The 16232-nt window shown below is 43.7% G+C and overlaps 1 protein-coding gene across 7 annotated transcripts in view; it reads right to left on the reverse strand.

Moving 5' to 3' along the window:
• Positions 1–16232, reverse strand: part of PDE1C (phosphodiesterase 1C) — a 604326-nt gene that overhangs the window by 322473 nt on the left and 265621 nt on the right. For 3 of the 7 annotated variants that reach the window (XM_019509004.1, XM_019509006.1, XM_019509007.1), the window contains exon 3: positions 11792–11818. The exons of the other annotated variants lie outside the window; for them this stretch is intronic. In XM_019509004.1, the coding sequence (XP_019364549.1) occupies positions 11792–11818 (27 nt within the window). The remainder of the gene's footprint in view (positions 1–11791; positions 11819–16232) is intronic. 7 annotated transcript variants of the gene reach the window in all.

Raw genomic sequence — 16232 nt, forward strand, 5'->3', positions numbered from 1 at the left:
AAACTAGTCAGGGGGGATCAGCAGGCATTGGGGGAGTCACTGTTCCACCGAGCACTGCCAGGAGTGACCAGGAATAACGGTCACAAGCTGGCAGAGGGTAGGTTTACGTTAGATATCAGGAGGCGCTACTTCACAGTCAGGGCAGCTAGGGTCTGGAACCAACTTCCAAGAGAAGTGGTGCAGGCTCCTACCCTGGGGGTTTTTAAGAGGAGGTTAGATGAACACCTTGCCGGGGTCATTTGACCCCAGTACTCTTTCCTGCCATGGCAGGGGGTCGGACTAGATGATCTACTCAGGTCCCTTCTGACCCTAGAAACTATGAAACTATGAAACTTCTGTTGCGTTACAGATTTGAACCGGTTCCTGATCATTTATACTGGTTTATATGTAATTTATGTTCCTAGCCCAAATGTATTTCATAAATTCCACTGACTTAATACAAAAGATTGTGCAAGCACTACAGAAGGCTTTCATCCATAAACGAATATGGAAAAGCTTGATAACTTTGATCCATTTATACCTACTTTATGACTGATTTGAGATGACCTGTGCTACCACTGAAGAAGCGATTGAAGTTGTCTCTTCCCTTGTTTGTAAGCTCTCTTGTTAGAAACAGACATTATTTAAAATTAACAGGAAAATATTTATGATCATTCAGGATTTTGTAACAGAATCTTGAATTTTTAGACTGATAGGCAATCAGAACTATATAAATGTCAGGAGGAAAACTGAAATTTCAGACTCATTTAAAAGGGACGTGAGGTGTAAGTAGGAGGGAGCCAGTTATTTACTCATAGTTGTGTGGTTCCTTTGGATTCTGAAGTATTTTAATGACTTGTGTCCTGTTCTCTTTACTCTGTATTTCAAATACATGTTCCATTGCCTTAGGGAGATTATTTTCCTTTCCTAAATCTTCATTTTTTGTGACCATAGAAACTTCCAGTTTTTTTACCAGCTGGCCCTCATTAGCTATCATTTCATGAAGGAAAAATCCCACCTTGACATAAAAACGCTGGGAAGCATTCTGGTTGCTGGGAAGTTTCCATTCCATAGAAGCAACCTGATCTAATTAACAAAGGGGACTGAAAGCAAGGGCAAAGGGTTTAAAGTTACATATATTCTGCAGTCATTCACTTCCTCCATTCCCAACTATAGAAGGTGGGTTGTTAGGCCAGCAGAAGCTGCTCTGGTCTAACACGTCTTTCAAAATGGTAGGTTTATCCTATCGTCTCCCATGGGGCTTCCCCTACGCAAGGGCAAGTTTTGTGAGCTAGGCAATGTGCACAAGAAGTTTCCCCTCAGAGAGCCAAAGAGTATATTTCATTTAGGTTTGTTAAGTGAACAGATCAGTCTTCTATTCAGAACTGTTCAGTGCACCCATATTTTATCACACTAAAAATTCTGCACTACATAAACTTCAGAGAACATTATTAAAGTTCCAGAAGTCAAGGACTCTAAAGTTAGGAAATTATAGCATTAAGGTTTTATATGCAATCTTAATTTGGCCTCAACAGGTTTATGTATTATGCTATATATTTTTAATTACTGCTATATATTTTTAATGATTGATCACATACCATATTTTCCACAAAACTCCTACCTCATTCCATGCACTGGATAAGATTTTATTCAAAAAAAACTTTTCAACTTCATTGTTCAGTGGGCAGATCACAGTCTTATTCTTGCACACTATTCAAACTATGCTATGAAGGCAGAATTGCTAATTCCATTACAGGCTTCTCTATAATTCTCACCATGATCTATGTTCATGATCCCCTGTTGCACATGGGAAACTGAGACACACATTCAACAGAGGCCAAGGAGAATTGCGCTTCCAATTCATAAATACTATGGACACTAGGAACTGCACTTTCAGTCCACTTAGGCATCTCAATTTAGACGTCCAAAAAATCACTTCAAACTTTTGACCATAATCTGTGTACTATGTCTGATCTGTGGAGTGACGCTTGCAGTCTGGTCACAGAGATTGCATGGTGAAAGCGCATACTTAGCATGTGTCTGAGAATGTAAAGGCCAAAAGTCAACAAGTCCCCAATTATGTGCAAACAGTGATTTTTTTTCAGATGCTTATAACCTGTTAAAATCAGAGACTATTTTTACAGGCAGCAAAAGACCATTCTGACACTAAGATGACTCCCCCAACAAATATTGAATCCTGGCTCAAAGACCTAACATTTCTCACCAGAATCATCTTATTCTATTCATGTTCATTTCTCACCAGAATCATCCTATTCTATTCATGTTCACTCCAACATGAACAAAACATGTTTCCCCTCACTTCATTCTCAGAAATGGTGGAATCATTTTGCATAAAAAAAAAAAAAATCAGCTTGAATCAGACTCGCTACATAGAAAATGTCTGAATGGTTTAGCATTTGGCAGACTTAAAGCAGATGAAAACAGTCTTCTAGTGGGAAGTGTCAGGCAATCTTAACTATTGGCAAAGATACTGAGCCTGCCTATATTACTACACAGCTGTTATCAGACGTGTATTGCAACATCCAGACTTGAATTCAAGTTTTAGGGCCGACTCCTCCAGTTCTACTGAAATCAGTAGGAATTGAAAATGTTCAACAGACCATATCCCCTGACTCCTCCTCTACCCCCACCCCGCAAAATAAAATCAGGCTTTTGTAAAGTTTAAACTCTTTTCCTGTTACTTACTGGACTGAGGTTCTGCAGTATACCCTGAATTTATCACATACTACATTGCTTTCATTTTGCCAGGTTCTTATTAAGTATATAAGAAAAACAGAATTGCTTCAGTTAAGCTGAACAGTATTATAATTATTTGCACAGCTGAAGGAATTAAGGGTATTTATATTTGACTTAATTAAGATAACCTCACAAGGTCAACAGATAAGCTATACAAGTGAAACAGTGTCAGAGCTAAGTAATAAAGGACTAAATAGATTGAAATGAAATGCTGGATGCCAAGTTATTTAATACCACACTGATATTTTCAAAGCATATCAATGACAGCTATCACCACCTGTAACTGCCTGTTTCATCCCTTAACAATCAGGTTCTTTCAACTCGTACAATACTGCTCCCACTAACTATTTTTTTTCAGTGCTCTATTTGAATAAAGATCTGAATTATCTCTAAGTATTTTCCCCAGAGTAACGACACACGTGGTAACAATGTGCCATATCTCAAAAAGTACTAAAAGAGAGATTAATTCAAAACCGATTGCACTGTGTTTACTTGCATAACTGCAAAGCCAAGTCCTGAATAGACACATGAGTAAGCTATTACCTGAAATCAGGCACTTAGAGGATTCAAATATTTGCATGGTTCCTGAGGTAACTTTATTTAGAGGTATTTTAATAAAATATTTCGAGTTAAAAAGCTGCTGTTTGAAATTATGACAGTTTTCCTCTTTAAGATTTTGCATTTACTTCTATTTTTCCATTTTATTTTGCGCATGTGTCAGTGCTATGGTCAGGGGGACTTTGTTTGAAAGTTGCTTTCACTTATTTCATGTACTAACATGAGCATATGATGCACTGTTATCATCTGTGGCAGGTTGTGCATGTGCACACAGATGTCCCATACAACAGACTATTTAGAGTGCATGTACCAGTAACCATAGCTGCAAAGCTGAAACCAAAAGAACAAGCACAGAGAGAACAAAGAGGGAAAAGGAGGTGTAAGTATCTGTATACTGTTTCTCTCCTACCTTCTAAACATCAGGGATAGGGACAGAAGTTACACATAAACTGGTTTAAGTGATCAGGAACTGGTTTAAACCTGTAACAGAACAAAAGTTCAGTGCACATAAACCAGCTGCAAAATGGCCAAAACTGGTTTAAGATAAACCTGATTGAATGTAGTACTACGCTTAACTGATTTAGGTCAAAACAGTTTATAGAACCTTTGTCCCAGATCCCTTCCCCATTCAAGTTAAATCACAGTCCCCCAGCATCCCAGGATGCTTTGCAGCCCTGGGCTGGACTGTGCAGTCTGCTCGAGCACAAGTGGTTTGGCCCTGCCCCTCTGCTCTCTAACCGCAGCAGTGAGGAGTGGCTGAAAAGGGGGTGAGGATGGGAAACCTGGCTGGGGACACAGCCCAGTCCACCTGGCATGGGTGGAGCAGTCCATCAGGCATTCCCACCCCCAACCCTGACTTGGTGCTTGAGCTGTTGGGGGTGTAGCCAGATGCTGGCCCTGGGGGCAGCCTGAGGTAAAGGGCAGGGGGGAGAGGAGGGAGATTAAACCCCCATCCCTCCCTTTCCTCTCCTACTGGCATGGGACTCCAGCTGAGGTCTGCCAGGCAGGGGCACAGCACTGGGTCTGCCAGGCAGGTCTGCCAGGCAGGGGCACAGCACTATGGCCAGCCCTGGCAGCAGCCTGAAGCAAAGGGGGAGAAGGTGGAAAGAAGGGGGAATTAAACCCCCTTTCCTCCCCCTTCCACCTCAGGCTGCCACCAGGGCCAGCATCTGGCCACACCCCCTGCTCCTTGAGTGGCAAAGTGGGGAAGAATGCCTGGCAGGAGCTGCTTCCCCCACTTCCCGCCCCAACTGCAGATCGTGCAGGCGAGGGTCGGGGTTTAAATCCCTCCCCAATCAGCCTGCTGGGGCCTGGCCATGTCCTTCTTCAGCTCAGCTTCCCTTCAGCCTTCCGGCCCTTGCCTGAAGGAGGGGAGGGCTCAGTCTAGTGCCCCCCAGCTTCTAGCCTGAGCCACTGCAGGCCTGTGGCCGCACTTCTAGAATCAAAAGTGAATGTCTATTCATTTGCTTCTTGGTTAAAGCTACACAGGTTAGACTAATCTACAAAGATTGAATGGATTCAGGCTCAAGCTTTATGAATGTCTGTACTTAGCCCAGTGGGACAGAAAAGAGTCTATGTATAAACGCTTCAAGGTATTTGTTTGTTTTAAGGATGCATAAATTAAAGACATTTTGTCAGAACCCTGCATTTTTCTAAACTTAAAGAACATAAGTAATAGGTCCTCTTTAGTGTATTTCATTGTATTATTACAATGTATTTTTAGTGCAGCCACCACATTTTGTAACATAAGGTATGACATGCAAACCATTTCCTGACATGCAGGGTAAAAGGAGGTGGGGCTTTACGGACCCAGGAGGCACCAGTTGCCAGGCTGGGAGCGGTGTGAATGGCCCCCCATGTGCTCCGCGGCGGACCCAGAAGTGGACCAGAAGTGTTTCTGGTCCACTTCCAGGTCTGCTGTGGGGCTTTACTGTGCATCAGCTGCTCTGAAATAATTATCGACTGCACATTCTTATCCCATGGTTAGTGTAAGCCAAGCCACAACAGTTTCAATTTTGGTGAAAAGCAGGTCAAAACACATTGCTGCCATTTTTGTGTTATTTTGCAACTTATGTACATACTAATGATTATTTTAAAAATCTTAATGAATGGACAAGTTCAGTGGGAGGTGATCATTTTCATCTTGATAAGTAAATAAAAACCATAAAACTGTACAACTATCCAATAGGCAGTTAACTAGGTGAGTGGCAACACACACAATCTTACGGTGCACAAAATAAGGAAAAATATACAAGACTTATGTATCACGTAGTTCTCATTTGAATACTATTTGGAGAGCTTCAAGTACAGTTCAGTGGCACATGGCCTGTCCACAGTTACTTTAAAGGGCCAAGTTCCACTCAGGCAGATAAAATCCAAGCCTGTCCACTGCTTTAAAAGGTTTTGAGAGTTCTATACCTCTATCTTCAAGGTGATTGGGGATACAAAGCAGATCATACCAAAGCATACCAAAGCAGGTATTCAGCACTTTAAAAGTTCTGGCTATTTGCAGCCAATCATAGAACAGAATGTTGTTTAAGTCTAAAAAAATCTATAAGAAAATTGAAAAAAAATAGGATCTGAAAATCTGAGAGATTTTCTGGCTTCTGACTAGTTCTTTACACTGCACGATCTCCTTCAAGTAACTATATAAAGAAATACCTAGTCTTCACTTAGTCAAGGTTAACTGGATATGAAAATGATAGATGACTTAAGTATTTATTAAATATATTGTGCTCCTGGTATTGCAGTGATTAATTTGCATCACAGCTCAGTGGTTCAGACAGAGTTACTAACTTGGGACTAATGAAATTAGAGTTGCATCAATATCTGTGGAACTTCCAAGTTTATGAGGAAAATTATAACAATCTACTGTAGCTTTTAAAGTATTTGAGTCAACCCAGTTAACTATGTAATTTGTGCAAGATTGTTTTTGTCATCTCCAATTACAAACTGAGTATAGTTCCAGTACTACAGTGACTCTACGGCTCCTCAAATTTTTTTGCATTAAATGATCTATCTGATAGATCTGGCCTCAACAAGTCATTCTTTTAGACTGTAAAGTGTTAAAAATGAGATATTCTTCTGCCTCCCCATATTAAAAGGGGTGCTGAGTAGTTTATGTTCACCCTGACATAATTAATAATAATACTCCCAAAAAGAGAAACATACTAAACAAAATGCAAAAGCAGACAGAATACCATTACCCTGATGGATTTGGAGATATCTGCAGATATAGATCATTTGGATTCCTGTGGGAAAGAAAGAGCGAGAGAGAGGGAAAAAAAACCCACAATTAACATATACATAGAGGAAACTCAGGCTGAAGTCTCAAGTTAAATAATAGGCCTGTGAGAAATGTCGGCAGCCGTTTCATTTTGTTTCGGATTCAGACATTTTGACGGTTGAAACACCAAATCCTAAATGAAACACAGGGCTCCAAAACAGCTCCAAAATGATACAGGCCATCCAAAATGTTTTGGGAATTATCCAAAATGATTAGGATATTTCCAAAACATTTCAGATCTGTTTCAAAGGCGGGCTTGCAGGGAAAGAGGGAGGGGGAGGGGAAGGACTGATATTGATATCTGTAGCTGGTAGCCAGTGACAACAATCTGTCCCTGAGGTCCCTTCCAAACTGGGGGCTGGAGAATTGAACAGGGGGCTAAGGAATTGAACAAAAGGAGCTGGGGGAATGTTCAAGTCCCTGAGCATTTCCCCAGTTCCTGGTTTGATTCCCCAACTCCCTGATCTTTTCCCTAGCTCTCTGATCATTTCCCCCAGCTCTTCCTGGGGGGTGCGAGCCCCTAGATGTGGGATGACAGAAGAATGCTGCAGCCGGCTGGAGATGGCAGTAGCTCTGGGTTATTTCCCCAGCCAGCAACAGCAGCCTGCTGAAACCTGGCGCACAGATCCAGGGGCCATGCCCCCTGGGAAGAGCTGGGGGAATGATCAGAGAGGTGGGGACTTGAACCAGGAGCTCTGGCTGACAGGTGCATCTGCTCCAGCTCCCAGGCAGCATGTGGTGGCCTGCCGAGCTGTGCTGCGCCTGTGCTATGGTGCAGGTGCCAGGTGGGGGGGGGGGGGGATCCCTGCTGCCCCCTGCTGCCCTGTGCTGTACAAGGGGTTCTGCCACAAGCCTTCAGAGGCCCCAACTGCCGCTGCCAGAGCCAGTGAGTGAGATGCCTTTTTTTTTTTTTTTTTTTTTTAAAAGCTCCGCACTTACCAGATGTGGACCACGCAAATGACAGCAGGCTGCTGCTGCCAGCTGGGGCCAGCACCAGCACCCAAGTCTGCCTGGCATAGCCCACACCAAGCACCAGGAAGAACCCAGTGTTGGCACTGGCCTCAGTCAGTAGCACCAGGCTGCTGTCATCCCGCATGCAGATCTGTGGGGCTGCATCCCCCAGAAGGGCTTCAGGGCTGTGCCAAACTCCTCCCAGGGGGAGTGGACCTCTGTATGTGGGATGATAGTATGCTGCCACTGCCAGCAAGTGATACTAGTTTTGCTTTGAACAGTTTGAGGTGTAGTTTCCCAGAAACCCCTACACATATCTTCTTGAAACTTTGCAGGTTTCATGGCCTCAGAAGGGGCTAGCACCCCTGCGTGTTTCATCCAAATCAGGCAAGAAATTACAAAGTTATAGGCAGTTTTGTGATTCCACATTGTAGCCTATGGTCAAAACACCAAAACACCATCGAAATTCCAAAACAGTACCAGCCAAAATGAAAGGGGACAGTGATTTGAAACACTGAAATGATTCACTGTCCTTCCGAAATGCTGAATCTAAAACAAAATGAAACAGTCATTTCGGATATCCCTATGAAACACTGAAACAAAACACTGTCCCCTCTGAAACGCCAAATCCAAAACTGAAACAAAACGCAGGTATTTCCTACCAATACACACACTAGGTTTTCTAGCTATCTTGCTACCTGAATATCTTGCTATGGTAGACAACACTTTGATAGACATTCAGCATTTGTTAAACAATATTATCATCATTAGTTGTTCAGTACTTGCTGTTAGGGCTGTGCAAAGCTTCGGTCCCTGATTCAATTCAGCAAAGATTCAGCCCAGTTCAGTGGCCAAATCTCTGAATCCAAATCGAATCAGAACCCTCCAAATAGATTCAGAGAGATTCAGAAAGATTTGGCGATTCGGACATAAAGACAACTTTAAATGTTTTTTCTACATACCTCTAGGTAGCAGGGGCTCATGAATACTGTGATGCTGGGATGCATGGAGTATCCCACAGAAGTGCGGGGGGCTTCCCAGTGCTCTCCACAGCAGACCTGGAAGTGGACCAGGAACACTTCTGGTCCTCTTCTGGGTCCGCTGCGGAGCACATGGGGGGCCATTCACACCACTCCCAGCCTGGCAACTGGTGCCTCCTGGGTCTGTGAGGGGTACCTGGGGTCCCCCTGCAGCCAACTGCCAAGCCAGGGAGATGTGGGGAGGCTCCCCCCAGCACACTCCCTGGCAGACCCAGAAGTGGACTGGAAGTACTTCCAGTCCACTTCCAGGTTCACCACTGAGTACGTGGAGGGCCGCCCTGTGCTCCTGTGGGCTGCTCCATGCACCCCAGCATTGCAGCGTTCACAAGCCATGCCTGCTACCTCAAGGTATGTAGAAAAAGCTTTTAAAGCTGTGTCTGTGTCCAAATCGCTGATTCTCCAAATCAGCATTGAATCTTCAACTTTGGATTTAGCCAAATTGAATCAGGGACAATGATCCAAATCAACTAATTCAATCACTGTTTCTCATTTGGGCCAAATCTGAATTGAATAGGGCCCACTTTGGACACCCTTACTTGCTGGGCACGACCTTTTGCTCGATGGAACTAATACCATTTGTTTCACCAGTACATAGGTCCAGTCATAAAAAGTATAAATTTCAGGAGCCAAACAGCAAATACCAACACAAAATATACATCAAGCATACAGAAATAAAGGGGGGATATGGGGAGTCAATAAAGGAACATTATAAAAAAAGATGCAAAAAAAATGTTGCCCCCTGTGTGATGAATCAGGCTAAATGTATACAAATCACCATGGACACATAACCAAACAGGATACAAAAGACCTCTCTCACAGTTTAATTTCTGAGTTAAATGGCAAAAAAATAATAGGGAATATTTTCTTAGCCTGTAGTATAATTTTTGTCTCTTCTAATACTTACAGTAGTAGCTTAAGTATATCTCTGCCCCCCAAAATACTAAAAACACATTCCGATCAATGCCATAAGGTATGGACAGATGAAACAATTATAGTGTTTAAAACTGGGGGACTTAGCATGGTTTAAGCTGATCTGCTATAACAGTTTTCATGCAGCTTCCTATGGTAAATAGAAGCTAAATTGCTGTAACTTAAAAGTTTTTATTTTTATTCAGGAGTAAAACTGACGCATTTTGTTTCTACCTATGATAGGCTTTACTGCAGATCAGATGACACAGTAAGTCCCCCAATCCTTTTAATTTGGATTAACTGTTCCATGAACCATTCCCAAAATGACATATATAGAAAACACATACAATCAAGATGCAAGCAATATAAAGAATTCACCCAGCAATCATTCAACATCTAGAAATTTTTCTGTTCCCTAATAACCACTTTGTAGCAAGTGAATACCTCTGGCTATGGGTCCATAACTGTATTAAGTGAAGCATGACAAAAATACAGACCACCTGCATGCAAGCCGACAGCCTACTCAAAAAAAAATTCTTCATTCAAATTCTCTACAACATTCAAAGTTTCATGGTAGCTCTTCCAGATGAAAAATCCAGGCAGGGCATCTGTTGTACCACACAGTATGGTACAAAATTGCACAACGACGTGCTGTAGGGCTCAGGACTTCACTGTCACTGTTTGTAAGTCAAAGCACATCACAGGGGAGCACATTCTGAAGTGCCTTTAGGACTTAGTTCCTCCAAGGTATTAAATGCTCTCAACTTCCACTGAAGTTAGTGGGGATTAAAAGCACATGTTGATATCTTAAGAATGGTATTTAAAGGTTTGCTTTTTAGGAATTGGCTTATGGGGGGTGGGGTATTAGAATGGTTCAGGATAGGCAACAGGGGTTAATTGATTTTTAAAAGCCTGGGTCACACAAGCACAGTTTCACACAGCCTTCAAAGCAGACAGGCTGTATAACACAACAAGGCCAACAGATATACACACTGCCTGAGAAATGAGGGCATGTACCAGACTGTACCATAACACGAGATAAGTTGGCACCAACTAACAAGACCCCAGAGCAGGGGGGCCTGAGTCTCGGTTTTGGAGAAACAGACCAAATTAGGAGAAGGCCTCGAAAGACCAAATTAGTATGTGTGCATGTGATGAGCTACATAGACATATGACAATCACAGCCACACAGAGAGACCAATCAGTGATAGCCACAGATGAAGAGTCATCAGGAGTCATCTGGAGAGAAGGAGCATATAAAAGAAGGACTTTGAAGCAGCAAGGAGTCCCTCCCACTCCTCATCTCCCGCCTGGGTCCTCCTCCTCCTCTCCATCCCCATCTCTAGGAGGGGTCCCTGAGACCACCATGGACAGAGGGCACATGACCAGCCCATTATCCACCCCACTGGGTGGGGGGGGAGGGGGGGCCTCTGCATCCCACCTCCAAGCTGCTGATGTGCTGACAACTGACACCTAAGAGAAAGCCTCACAGTGAAGCCCACATCCTGGCCGGATGTATTCTGACTCTGATGACAGCCCTAGGATTGGTAGTATATAGAATTGCTTGATTGTTTGTATCGTTTCTTTTTTGTTATCACTATGTATCAATACATTTGCCTATTATTGAATGAAAAGGTTGTGATCAGTCTGGGGGGAATGGGTTCCCCCCCTGCCCAGAACAAGGCATCTGGGTCCTAAATCCAGAGCCAACACGTGTTACTTTGCAGAATCAAAGTAAGGGGGAGAAACAGAATAAGGCAAGTCATGGTGACCCACCTAAAACTGTGACCTAGAGCGTCCACAGCAAAGTACATAATCAGAAAGCAAACAAACGCAAACCAAAAATAAAAGGACTCCATAGGGAGAAATGAATCACTCAGAGAACCCCCAGTAGTCTTCCCTACTGCAAAGATGCAATAAGATAGCTAGATCTTTTAGCTGTAATAGGGCCTATTAAGCAACAGGATCCCAGTCTTCCTCTGGCCTCCTGCAAAGGCACATATCATTAACAAAACTAAAAGCACGCAATCAATCTTTTATTGCAGTGCACATAGTGATAGAAGTTAAAACCGGCAGATCTAATTGAAGAAACGAGGGGAAAATATATTTGAGATCAGGACCAAATTCTTCAATCCTTACTCAGGCAAAGCCCCTGCTATTACCAACAGGAGTTTGAAGTAAGAGTGCTGCCTGTCCTTCAAAAAGCGCAGTGGCATGGATTCCAATGATGAATAAGAAAAATCCTTCAGGCTCAAAAAGAAGGATAGTTGACTTACAAACACCTTCCCCCAGTCCTGTGTTTTACTCTTACCTCTGTGATGTTTTCTTATATTTTCTCCTGCAGGAAAGAACAAAATAAAATTGAAATAATAAGGTTCCATTTGGGTTAGAATTGCCACAAAACAGAAGTAAACAGAATCTGACACAGTCAGCTTTGCCACAAGGAAGCTCCAAGTCTAATAACTATTTTCTTACCTGTGTTGGTTTGTTGAAATGAAGTTGTCCCCAGGTTTGATTTCAATGTGAAACAAATACTGAATTCTGCTCCTACTGATAGCAATCATTGATTGTAGTGTTTTGCCATTAGCTTCAGTGGGATCGTGAACAAGCATGGTATATACCAGTTTGCATATTGCCTTTTTTTTTAGGGTGGGGCAGGCTACATCCTAAAAAGGAAGTTACTAACAGAAAATTTCCTATATTTTTGTGGTAGAAGCTTTCTTATACCTTAAAGGCCAGGTTCTAAACTTCAGCAAAGCAGATGTACATAGTTTTATTTGTGTAGAATACTTATTAGTGATAATGTGGACCAGTATCTTGCCTAAGATGGTTGTTTTCTGTGAAGTCCACTTAACCCTTAATGCAGAGGCTTAAGAGGGCAACTTGGCACTTAGGGCAGCAGCAATGCATGAGGCAATGGCATAGGTGCCAGTGCTGGCAGTGTGGCTAGTGAGCAGTATTGACAGCTGCTATTTTTCTACCCCACACCCAAGTCAGCAATCAGGGCTGCTGCCCTGTTCACCCTGCCTTAGTTATGGTACTGTTGCTACACTCTCCAGTTGTCTTATACCATCCTTCACACTGTGAACATGTGATGGCTGTAGTAAGAGTGTTGATGTAAACCCCAGGTGCCAGAACAGTCTTTTGTAGATCATTTCAGCTTGGCATAATTTGCAGCAGCTGTCCAACAAGCAATATTAGAATCATAAAGCTTCTGGATGTTTAGCTGGAAAAGTTTTTAATCTAATTTATATTTCCCTGTGAGAAGAATGACTTATTAAAACCTGCACAGATACAAATGAGTAAAAGAACAAACTGATCTAGAATCATCAAAACTTAGTAGATACTAGGGCTGAGCAAAGCTTCAGGCACTGATTCAATTCAGAGGAGATTTGGCCTGATTTAGTGGTTGAATCTCCAAATCCAAATCGAATCAGGGAACCAATTAAAAGGTTTGAATCACTTCAACGTTCTCTGAATTGATTTGGAAAAGATTCAGAGAGCTTTGGCGATTCAGGCAGTCCCCACTAACTGCAACAGGGAGCTCAACCTGGACTCAGTGCTGGTAAGTAAGGGGTGGCAGAAGGGGGACTGGAGGAGGGGACCCTGCCAGGCCCCATACCCTATCTGCCCTCATCCCCCATGGCTGCCCCACCCATGGCTGCCCCAGCCGCCCCAGCTCCCAGACCTTTAAAAAAAAACCCACAAAAAACCCCGCTCACCAGCTCCTGCAGTGGCCTCAGGGCTTCTGGGGGCTCGTGACATATGAGGCATGGGGCAGTATAGGGCAGTGGGGATCGCCCCCCACCTGGCAGGAGTCGGTGAGTCATGGCTTTTTTTTATTTTTAAAGGATAGGGCAGCCATGGGGGAAGCTAGGAGAACAGGCAGGGGTCAGGGGGCTTGTGGCAGAGCCCCCACATGGCGTGGGGCAGTGGGGGAAAGCAGGAATCGCCCCCTGCCAGGCAGGAGCCAGTGAGTGGGAGCTTTTTTTTTTTCTTCAAAGGGCCAGGAGCTAGGCCAGGCAGGGCAGCCATTGAGAGAGTGGGCAAGGGATGTGATCTGTGTGATTCACAGATTCAGCTGATTAGGCAGCAGCCGAATCTCTGAATCAGATTTGGCCAAATTGATTCGGGACAGTGATTCGAATCACTGAATCGAATCGCTGTCCCCTGAATCAGCCAAATATAAATCCGGAGCAAATACCAGCCACTTTACACAGGCATAGTAGAAACTAGTCTATTTGCATTTACAAATAATCTGATGGAAGGACTCAAACTTATTTGGATTTATCCAATGCTTGAGCCCTTTTCATTTTTAAAAGAACTGGATGAAGAACAGAAATCCCATTTCAGAGAGACTGACATTTTGAAAAGCATTATCATTCCAAATTGGAACAAAGAATGAATATGGCTAAGTTCTCTACAAAAGAGAATTGGGCCACGGGGCAGGGGGAAGGAAAGGGGAATTTCAGGTTGACCAAAATGTTTCATTTCCACATGCTCAGAATGCTTTGCTTTATAGTAATGTAATGCAATATTTTTTAAAAAAAGAATAGAGTCATTAAAAAAAACCAAAATGTTTCATTCCAAAAATATTAAAACTGTTTTGATGGGATGTTTCAACCTTGTCAACACTTCTGTTTTCCCTTTTTGATTAAACTGACATGCTTTTGCAAACGTATTTCAGTTTCAGTAGAACTCCATTTTTTGATAGAAAACTCTTGCATCTAGTTATTTGACTAGCTCTAATTTTAATGTTTTCTCAGAAGTGATGTTCTACATTATGGTTCTCTTAGTACTTAAAGAAAAACATGCATTTTTCAAGTCATTTATATTTTAATTGAATCAGAATTCTTTATCTGAGGTCATTGGCTTGCATTAAGAAACCTTGTAATAACACAGACAACCATGTTAGGAAAGGGACATTTCCTTGTTATCAAGATCCACAAGGAATATTATTCTTAATGGTGTTGTAATTTCCACACCTGCACTCCCATTACAGTGCCAGTACATATGTAAACCAAGTTACTGGTTTTGTTTATAGACGTATAATTTGCATGTTACAGATTAAAACTATGTTGCTAAAGGAACAGCTGCTTCCTGTCCCAGTATCACTAGTGCAAGCCCATGCTTTAACCAACAAAATAGAAAGAAAAAGCATTCTACCACCAGCAGCATCCGTATACCTTCTAAGACTAGCTTTAAATTTACTGTATGTCTGCGTTCCCACCCAGTGTTAAAAATGATAAATGAAGGTGTCGAGAATTTATAGCTAAGATTTTAGCTACCTCTAAAACAAGCTCTAATTTGCAATCCCAAATGAGAAAGTTTAGGCATCTAACCTATATGCACTTGCAAATCAACATTTGCACTCTCAGAACATGTGGTTAGACCTATCAGATTAAAGCACAATTTTGCAAGCACTACGTTACAGACTGACTTAAGATTTTTCTTTTAAACATGACAAGAACCAACACTAGATCACAATCACCAACACTCATAGGAACTCACAGTGAGAGGACATTTTCAGGTAGCAATCAGTAATGTTCAACAATAAACACCAGCTCCCTCTGCAGTATTTTATCTGCAGGCAGGCTTCCTCAGAGCCTTTAGGAAAGGGTGTTAGACCAGGACTATGATCTGAAAGAAGCAGAAGCATACCTGGGCATTTCTGCCCCCTGGCTAACAGCAAGTGCATAGGGCAGTGTTAGTAGTTGTACTGGTGGTTGTGGCAGTGGCAGCCTGGCTAGCAGCACAGCAGCTGCTATTTTCACTCACACACCCCAATTCGACACCCCCTCTTAGCTACTCTACTGGAAAGGAAAATGTTGAATCAGACTAAATTGTGGGATCTGGGGTAAACTGGTAACAAGCAGGATTTCAGTGAGCACCCAGAAGAATATCCCTCTCTGCAAAGAAATAGAGTCAGAATGGCCATTGGAAAGTGAAAGCACCTAATGACTGATGGTGGTGATTGCCTGTGACATGGCTAAGTACAGACAGCCAAAAAGCCCGAGGCAGAATAAATCCAATCTTCGCAGCTTTCCCTAACTGGCAAAGGCAGGGAGATGCCTATGCTGGCCGAGACCAAAAGGCAGGGGCACTCCAGCATGCTTCCCAGTCTGTCAGCCATTGCCAAGGGCAGCCAAGCCCAGGAAAGCAGGGACCATCCCTGTTTGGCTACCCAGCACACCCGCCACACCCCTGCTGTCAGCCACGATGAAGGGGGGAGCCGGCACAAAATGGCTCCCCAATCCCACAGCGAAGCAGGGTGGAAGGAAAGAACAGAGCCCCCCACCCCAACACAGGCTCCCACCAAGCTGCAGCCTGCCCAGCTGGAGGGAGCTCTGTGACATGGGGTGTCCCTCAACCCAGCCAGGTAGTGGGGAATTAGAGCCCCCTCCTATTCTGCCCCCCCCCCAGCTAGGGTCTTCCCAGCTGGAGGTGGGACCCTGCACTGTGGGGGCTTTCCTCTGCCCCAGTCCCAGCCCCTCTGGGCTGGGGGGCCTGCCCAGCTGGGGGCAGGGACCATGCCAAGGAGGTTTCCCCCTGCTCAGCCAGCCTTGCCCACCATGAGTCAGTGTCCCAACCCACAGGAGGAGGGGGAAACAGAGTCCCCTGCCCCAGTCCTAGCATCCCCCCCTCCAGCTGGACAGACCCCCAGCTCAGAGGGGCCTGGGGCCAGGATGGGGGAAAGTCTCTGTGGTGTGGGCACCCGCTAGCTAGGCAAACCCCATCGGGGGGGGGGGGGG

Source organism: Gavialis gangeticus, unplaced genomic scaffold, assembly GCF_001723915.1.
Source record: "Gavialis gangeticus isolate Ggan-Ray unplaced genomic scaffold, GavGan_comp1, whole genome shotgun sequence".
NCBI lineage: Eukaryota > Metazoa > Chordata > Crocodylia > Gavialidae > Gavialis > Gavialis gangeticus.